The sequence below is a fragment of the Sinocyclocheilus grahami genome, unplaced genomic scaffold (assembly GCF_001515645.1).
Source record: "Sinocyclocheilus grahami isolate Dianchi unplaced genomic scaffold, SAMN03320097.WGS_v1.1 scaffold1640.1, whole genome shotgun sequence".
Taxonomy (NCBI): domain Eukaryota; kingdom Metazoa; phylum Chordata; class Actinopteri; order Cypriniformes; family Cyprinidae; genus Sinocyclocheilus; species Sinocyclocheilus grahami.
Genome location: NW_015506819.1, coordinates 70,887 through 79,228, shown reverse-complemented (window position 1 = coordinate 79,228; position 8,342 = coordinate 70,887). Strand labels below are relative to the sequence as shown.

At 38.6% G+C, this 8,342-nt stretch overlaps 1 protein-coding gene across 1 annotated transcript in view; it reads left to right on the top strand.

The window, feature by feature from the left end:
• LOC107571716 (CUB and sushi domain-containing protein 2-like) overlaps positions 1-8,342 on the top strand; it is a 122,907-nt gene that overhangs the window by 94,373 nt on the left and 20,192 nt on the right. The window contains exons 37-43 of the mRNA XM_016258052.1: positions 1,242-1,427; positions 1,728-1,922; positions 2,245-2,418; positions 2,518-2,691; positions 2,802-2,975; positions 7,244-7,432; positions 7,567-7,740. Coding sequence (XP_016113538.1) covers positions 1,242-1,427; positions 1,728-1,922; positions 2,245-2,418; positions 2,518-2,691; positions 2,802-2,975; positions 7,244-7,432; positions 7,567-7,740 — 1,266 coding nt within the window. The remainder of the gene's footprint in view (positions 1-1,241; positions 1,428-1,727; positions 1,923-2,244; positions 2,419-2,517; positions 2,692-2,801; positions 2,976-7,243; positions 7,433-7,566; positions 7,741-8,342) is intronic.

Sequence of the window (8,342 nt, the reverse complement as noted above, 5' to 3'; positions counted from 1 at the left end):
AACCACCGACTGGGTGGGTCCCTGGAGCGGGGCCTTTAAGGTCGGAGAAGATCCCCGCCTCTCAAGATGGGCTTGTCCAATGAGAAAGATGGAAATTCCGAGCGGGAGGTGGCAATTGCTGGAGGGTTTTACGACCCTTTGTCTCTAAGCATGGTAATTTGCAAATGGACTTGAATCGAAATTACTAAAGATTCTCAGGACCCTAATATATATTGCCTATGTACCAACATATAATATACACGCTTGTTTCGATCATAAGAAGGCGAATTCATAGATACTAAACAAGGTAGGATTACATATAGTGAAAGGATGACAGGAATGGGTTCCCTCATAAGCATGCCTAAAATAGTCTAAAAATATCAAAGACAACATACACCATGACCTGAAGGATACACTGTTCATTCAAAGAAAGGTTTTCCTATTAATTAATTAGTAGAAAAGTCAATTTCTACTCTGCATTTGCCTCTTGCTTATGGGACATTTTCCCTGGTCACATTCCATGAGGTCATAAACGTATCTGGTGTCAGTGTTGCTATGGAACCAGGGGCCTGTTCGGCTTCCTGCGGTATTACAGAGTATTTGTTAAATCTAGCTAACAAAATATATATTGTGTGTTTGAATGGTCCAGACGCTACATATATTTATTTTAGTTTTTTATATTTGCTTTCATTTTTGTGTTTGCTTTTTTAAATAAATGTTTAATGTTGCATTCAACGATAAAACACCAAACCAAGTGTTCATCTGCAAGCAAACGATGCTACTATTTTTGTTTGTTTGTTTATTTAGATTTTTGGTTTCTGTTTCAACACTATTTGCTTTTTTAATAATAAATGTTGATTTATATTTTACTATGTATGACGTAGACATTTCTATATTTACGTATGGCTGAAGTGGCCAGAGAGATTGTTGTGTTTATACTGTGTTCATGTTCAGTACCCTCTGACTCTCTGGTGGCTGTACAGGATGTTGGCGTTCTCACTGTGTCCTTAGTCCATGTCCAGGTGTAATCTACATCTTGGCTTGTGCTCGTTGCTTTCTAGCTGCTCTTGTTTACCTTCCCAGAACCGCTGCAAGCTTGTGTTTGCACAGTCGCATTGCTGCTTTTAGTGTGTTCACTGAGTGTGTTTACACTGAGTATTCTTTGAAATGTGATGGCGAAAAGAAATACCCACTTTCCTTGGGGTTTTGTGAGAAAATACTTGAGTTAGTTTTTGAGGTCAGAATCTTTCTCTCCTTCACAGTTGTTTCCTGTGGGATGCCTATTGCGCCAGTGAATGGCACTGTCATTGGGCAGGACTTCACTCTCAGCTCTAGAGTCTCGTTTTCTTGTAATCCTGGTTTCCGATTGGCCAATGCTCAGCCGGTGTCAACGCTTTGTCAAGAGTCTGGGAGGTGGAGCCCGATGGAGACCCGCCCTCGTTGCGTCCGTGAGTTCATGAGCACCACAATCACTGTCCTTATTTACATAAAAGTTTGATAAAAGAAAGAAAAGATAAAATGTGTATTATCTTGAACTTTTTTCTTTAACTTTAAAAGTCTTAGGCAACATTTAACCTTGAAATCAAAATTTTGTTTAAACATGGAAATTAATGGAACAATTTTGCAAAAGAATAGATGGATGGATGGATGGATGGATGGATGGATAGACAGACAGACAGACAGAAGTAATATGTTGCTGTAGGTCTTAATCAAATAGCAAATTTGTATTACTAACTTTGACCCTCCAGCTGTGACCTGCCCTGACATCGGCCACTCTGCAGTGGATCATGGGAGGTGGAGGCTTATTTATGGCATGCAGAATAAATATGAGGCCATGATGATGTTGACCTGTGACCCTGGATATTTCTACAAGGGTCAAAGGGTCATCCGCTGCCAAGCTAACGGCACCTGGGATTACCCTGAGCCGAGACCGTCCTGTGAAAGTGAGTGCAATATGGGCTGTAGTGACATTAAAGCATATGCTTTGAGACCACAGTATTTTCAAATTAGGATTTTTTTGGAAACCTGCGACCTAACAGAGGATTAGTGGTTTGGAGAATGGATGGATGGATTTTCAAACTTTTATTGAAAACCCCTGATCTAGTATGTCATGATATAATTTACAAAAGTCAATTTACATACCAAATAAATGTTGAGGGGGAAAAGTCAATTTCATGACTTTAAAATTAAATTCTGTTCATAGTTAAAAAAAAAAAAAAAAAAAAAAAAAGAATACTAATACATTTTTCATCTGATTTTACCTAGTCATTTCCTGTGGTGACTTTGGAACCCCTCCGAATGGCAATAAAATAGGAACATTAACCGTGTACGGAGCGACTGCCATTTTTTCCTGTAACACGGGTTATACTCTGGTGGGCTCCAGAGTGAGAGAGTGCATGTCCAATGGCCTGTGGAGTGGAGCTGAGGTCCAATGTCTTGGTGAGTCTCTTTACTTCCGTTATGGGATTCCATCATTCATTTGAGAAAATGTACCCTTAAGTTTTCCAAATGAGCATTTACGATATTTTTCTTCAATAGCTGGACACTGTGGCACACCAGAGCCTATTGTGAATGGCCAGATCATCGGAGAGAATTACAACTACAGAGGCAGTGTCGTTTACCAGTGTAATCCTGGATTTCGACTCATCGGCGTGTCTGTTCGCATCTGTGAGCAGGACCACCGCTGGTCTGGAAAGACTCCCATCTGTGTCCGTAAGTGTTGCTTAAGCAATCTGATATGACGTCTTTTGACAGTTGCATGCCTCTGAGAAATAAAATAATCATGTAAATTGATATTAATATGTCGTTCTGATGTTCTGTAGCCATCACTTGTGGACATCCAGGCACCCCTGCTAATGGTGTGACTCAGGGAACGCAGTTTAACCTGAACGACATAGTGCGTTTTGCCTGCAACCCTGGTTATGTTCTGCAGGGTGCAATCAAGTCTCACTGTCAGCCCAACGGCCAGTGGAGCAATGCTCTGCCCAAGTGTAAAAGTAAGTCCTGTGGCTTCATCATCAGCAGTGGTCCGTAGTGTGGACTGTATATGTGTTACTTGACAAGGAAATGTGAATAGTGCTGTTATGTTAAAATAACTTGACTGCTCTATTCAAATTTGCTCTATAACTCAGCATGGTGTAGAACAAGAGTATGTGTTCTAATGGTTCTTAACTGAGAAATAACAGCATTTAAAGGATTTAAACAATGAAAGTAATGCGTTTCATTAAAAAAAAAAGTATAAAGACCGTAGAAGCAGCTTTCTGTTGGTCAATGTGTAATATTTGCATGAGCACCTTGAACCTGTTGTGAAACATTGTTCGCTCAATCGTTCACTCTTGCAAAATTCCCAGTCATATGGATTCCTATTAACATGACTGAATTTTTCTGTGAAAATTAACCAAACAATAGTTTTACTTACTCAAAAAGTGCTTTAGTTGGGGTTTCGGATGACTAGCACAGATCCAGCCAATGACAATCTATGCAAATCTTTGTGTGTAATTCAACATGTTTCATTAGGAGTTGCCATAAATAAGCCATATGTGCCATAAAGTGCACTACTGTTTACTGTTTTTTTCAGCAGCCATTACTTCAGTAATCAGTGTCACACGATCCTTCAGAAATCATTCTAATATGCTGACTTGGTGCGCACGAAACATTTCTTATCATCAGTGTTGAAAACAGTTGTGTGCTCAATATTTTCTGGAAACAGTGAAATAATTACACAAGTTATGAATGCATGGCATCACTCTGATTGATCTGAATTACCTTAATTTGAATCTTTGAAGTTACATCATCCATCCCCTCTTTAGATTATAAATGTGTGTTTACTCTGACTGAGGAAGTTGAAGTGGTCTGATCATATCAGTCACGGTCTCCTCTCCATCATGGTCCGTCATTAGCACTGAGCGTGGGAAGACGGCCGTTTAATGGCACAAAAGGAGCCGGTAAAAAATGCTATGAGCTCGGAGCTGCATCAATAATTTAGTAGGCCTCTGCACAGTCCTGCTAATCAGCACCAATTTGTGTCTGAGTGAGCCACTTCTATCTCCAAAATGGCCTTCCGAACCACACAGATAAGTTGGTTAGACTCATATCTGCAGATAATTGAACCACCTCTCCTCAAAAATGGCCACTGGCCAGCAGGAGAATCAATTTTAATATCGTATTACGACCAAGCACAAATAAACATGTTTTCCTGTGGGTTTTTTTTCTTTTTCTGCTTTTCTTTCTTTCTATTGATTTTATTTGTGTATTTATTTCTAACTTAACCATTAACATTTTAGTTGAAAATCAAGCTAGTATATTTAAGTTATAAATGGTTGCATCATAGAAAATGGCTTTGGCTGGCTCTGCTAAGAGCTGTTAAAGGCATTAGCATGCATTACTACCCTGGAAAGTCTAATTCCGTTGACAAGTTGTCCCTAACGGAGAGATTTTAAGGAAACGTTGCTGGCCTGAAACAGCAGAAGGAACACTCTGGAGTCAAATAAGGAAGCCTGTCCTCTTCATTTGGCTTCACTGTTTCTCCGTAATTGCACGTAAAATGTTGCCAGAAGTGTGTTCAGCTGTATTTGTTAGAATCAGTTGAAGTACTCGAAGAACAAAACATAGTTTAACATGATGGCCCATCTTATTGTCTTGGCCTGCTCAATTGCACTTGCACTTTAATGTATATTTTGTTTCCTTTCAGTGCGTGAATGAAAACAAATTACTGCTGATTTCTGTTTTAGGTTCTTCATCATGCACTTTTGTCCTTCTGTGCTCTCGTTCTCTGCATGTTTTTGTTCATAGCTAACACACCAGCGCTATATCTCCATCTCTCCTCTCTCTAAGCCCAGTTCATGTCCTCAGCCAGCCGTTAATGAAGCAACTGTTTGTGTTTGTGGTTTCAAATATTTACAGAAGTTTTTTTTTTTTTTTAGAAGCCTTTACTCTTCTTTGTAAATCGTCTTTTTCTGTCATTTTGTGTGGGTAAAAGTGTTTGGTTGGATATCAGGAAAAATAAACTGTGCCCACTGGCAACATCTTTTATTTCACACAATTCGCTAACGAAATTGCACAAATCAATTAATGGCATAAACAAGGCCAAAAATGTGATTGTGAATGTGATTTGCATGCCACAGTTGCCCATCGTTTAGTTTGGCTTGTTGTGGAGGAGGAAGCAGATTTTACTGGGACTGAACAGAGGATATATTGCTGTGTATCTGGATAGATGCCTGTTTATAAAAAAAAAAAAATGTGATCATGCTGTAATAATTTGATGAATTACTGCCACCAAGATAGAAATGTACATAAAGGTATCTTTTAAATGAAATTGAAATTAATTATACCAAAAAACTCTTCTGACTTAAAGAGCCGGTCATATGGTATTTTAAAGTGTCCTAATATTGTGTTGGAGTCCCCTACAACAGGTTTAAATGCATCTAAGGCCAGAAAACATTGTAATTTTTTCAGAATATACATTTAATATTAGCAAACGATTCGTTCCAAGCAAGTTTGGAGCAAACCCCTCCCTTCCATTGGTCAGCTGGCCAAGCCTGTTGGGATTGGCACAGAGAGGAGTCCTTGAGCAAGTTAGTTAGCGAGCGCTACCATTGACAAAGCACCTCTACATAAAACAATAATATAGTGCTCCAATCCGTTCTTATAATAATGACATAAAATATAAAAACACTTATGCAAGCGAATCGTGCCCACAGCTAAAGTTTAGCTGCTAAACTGTGAACACTTAAAACATGGTGGATACGTTAGCCGAGTGCTAATGTGACTAACTGATGAAACAATACGGTTTGTAAACCAAAATATGTCTACTGTAATGTTTGAAGAATGACAGACAAAAGACACTCTGTCTTAGCTTTTAATCAGAACGCAGAACAGCTGTATCACAGGCGCACCAGCCTAACTAACTCACTCGTCTCTCCCACATTAACCCTATAACTGCCGGTGCAGCAAAATAAACAGAAATTTCACAATAATAAAGTCTGTGTGCTACACAGTCTTTATTATTAAACAATGTAATTAGAACAACATCAGTCTACATTAATCGACACATTCTTAGGAAATAGTGGGTTCACAGCGAATTATCAGAACTACTTCAGTAAGACTACTTCAGTAAGTAATATTGTGCTTTACCTGGAAACGTAAAGCTGCACTAGGTATACATCACATATTAGCACTCAAAAAATTTATATTTTGAGCACTCAATTGAAAATGTACTCATAACGTATCAATCGTACTTACAGGTTGTGGTACGGAGAGCTTGTTAGTCCAAATTAGGAAGATTAGAAGCCAACAAAGATAAAAGCCAAGATTAGAGAAGCAGTCTTTGGTAAAATGACATGCACACAACAAAAGGTTCAAATTGTTCTTCTGTGGCATCCTTGAACACAGCGTCTTCCCAACATGATGTAAACACACTAACTAGCGGAAGTGTTTGTGGGCACTCGGCAGGTCAGACTCTGTTCGTATTCCGGGCAGGCGGGGATTATGCAAATGTGTTACCCAGTGACGTATACCGGTAACGGGCAAAAGATTTGAAAATATGACGACCTTTTAAGGTGATTCAGAATCGACTCTCCCTTTTGAGAGACAGTATCTTTATTTATCATGCACTTTTTTGATTAACAACTTTACAGATTGTTTTCATTTAAGGATAGCTACGTTATAAACTGCTAAAGAGATATTTTTCAAAAACCCATATGACCTGCTCTTTAAATAATTAAGGCACATTATGCCATAAACTACTGTTTAATAATTGTTGTCAGTAAATTTTTTTAATGTTTTTGAAAGAAGTCTTGTATGCTCACCAAGTAAAATAATATGAAATATTATTACAGTTTGCAATAACTGTTTTCTATTTTAATATATTTTAAAATGTAATTTATTCCTGTGATGGCAAAGCTGAATTTTCAGCATCATTACTCCAGTCTTCAGTGTCACATGATGCTTCAGGAATCATTCTAATATGCTGATGTGGTGCTTAAGAAACATTTATTATTATTATCAATGTTGAAAACAGTTGTGTGCTTAATTTTTTTGTGGACTCCGTGATATTTCAAGATTGTTGAAAGTTAAAAAACAGCATTTATTAGAAATAAAAATATTAGAAATATCTTTGCTTTCATTTTTGATCTAATGAATGTGTTCTTGCAGAGAACAAAAAAAACGTACCCCAAACTTTTGAATTGCAGTGTATTTCTCAAGAGTATTCTTCATAACCTTCTTTCTTTCTCGCTTTCTCTCGCCCACTCTATCTGCGTCTCAGTTGTGAACTGCACTGACCCGGGACATGTTGAAAATGGTGTCAGACAGGTCCTGCCCAGCGGGCCTCATCGTTACAGTTTCCAGACCACAGTTTCTTACAGCTGTAACCCTGGATACTACCTGCTGGGCACCAGCACTCTGAGCTGTCAGGGTGACGGCACATGGGACCGTTCCCTACCCAAGTGCCTCTGTAAGTCATCTTAGCCTGATAAACCTTTACTCAAATCATTTCACAACCTGCTTTACTCTGCATTGTTTATACATGTGATCTGACATTGTGCACTGTAGATAAGGTTTGCCCTTTTTTTCCCCTCTCTGCCGCAGTGGTTCTGTGTGATCGTCCCAGCATGCCTCCGTATGCACAGATCTCGGGGGACAGGCGCACAGTGGGCTCCGTTATCCGCTTCAGCTGCATCGGCCAGCGCAGCATTGTGGGCAATACCACCCGTATGTGCCAGCTGGATGGCCAGTGGAGCGGCTCCCTGCCACATTGCTCTGGTACTTCAAATCTTTTCCCTACTCAACATGCTTATCTGTCTGTCTTTATTGTTATTTTTATTTAGTAATTTATTTGTATATAAAAATATTTTAGAAATATATCTCATTGTAATTTGTTATATTTACACACACTAGACTACCTACTTTCATTTCAAAACATTCCTTGTCATTGAGTCCCTATTTTGTCTTGAGCAGTGAAGCTCCCAAAAAACCTTCAGGTACTGCAGGTTCTTTGGTTTCCCAGCAGGCTCTGCACATTTGTGTTCTTCCTCACAATGACTGTATGATGTTGAGATCCAGCTTTGCAACTCAGGTCAAAGCAAGGACTTATACACAGTTATCACAAAGGTTACTGATATTCAAGCAGGCAGCAATATGAACAAGATCATTTGTGTAAATTGAGTTAAATATGTTGTCTTGTGGAGTACATGTAAATATGCCATGTCTTCAGTGCAGTACTAAATCAAAGTACTAATAAAACAGCTTTTTGATCTTATTTTTATTTTATTTTTCTTATATTTAATTAACCCTCCTATGTTTTATTTTTGTAGATATGAAAGAGACTGACAGATTCTCTCACAAGGGAATGTAAACTTATGAGA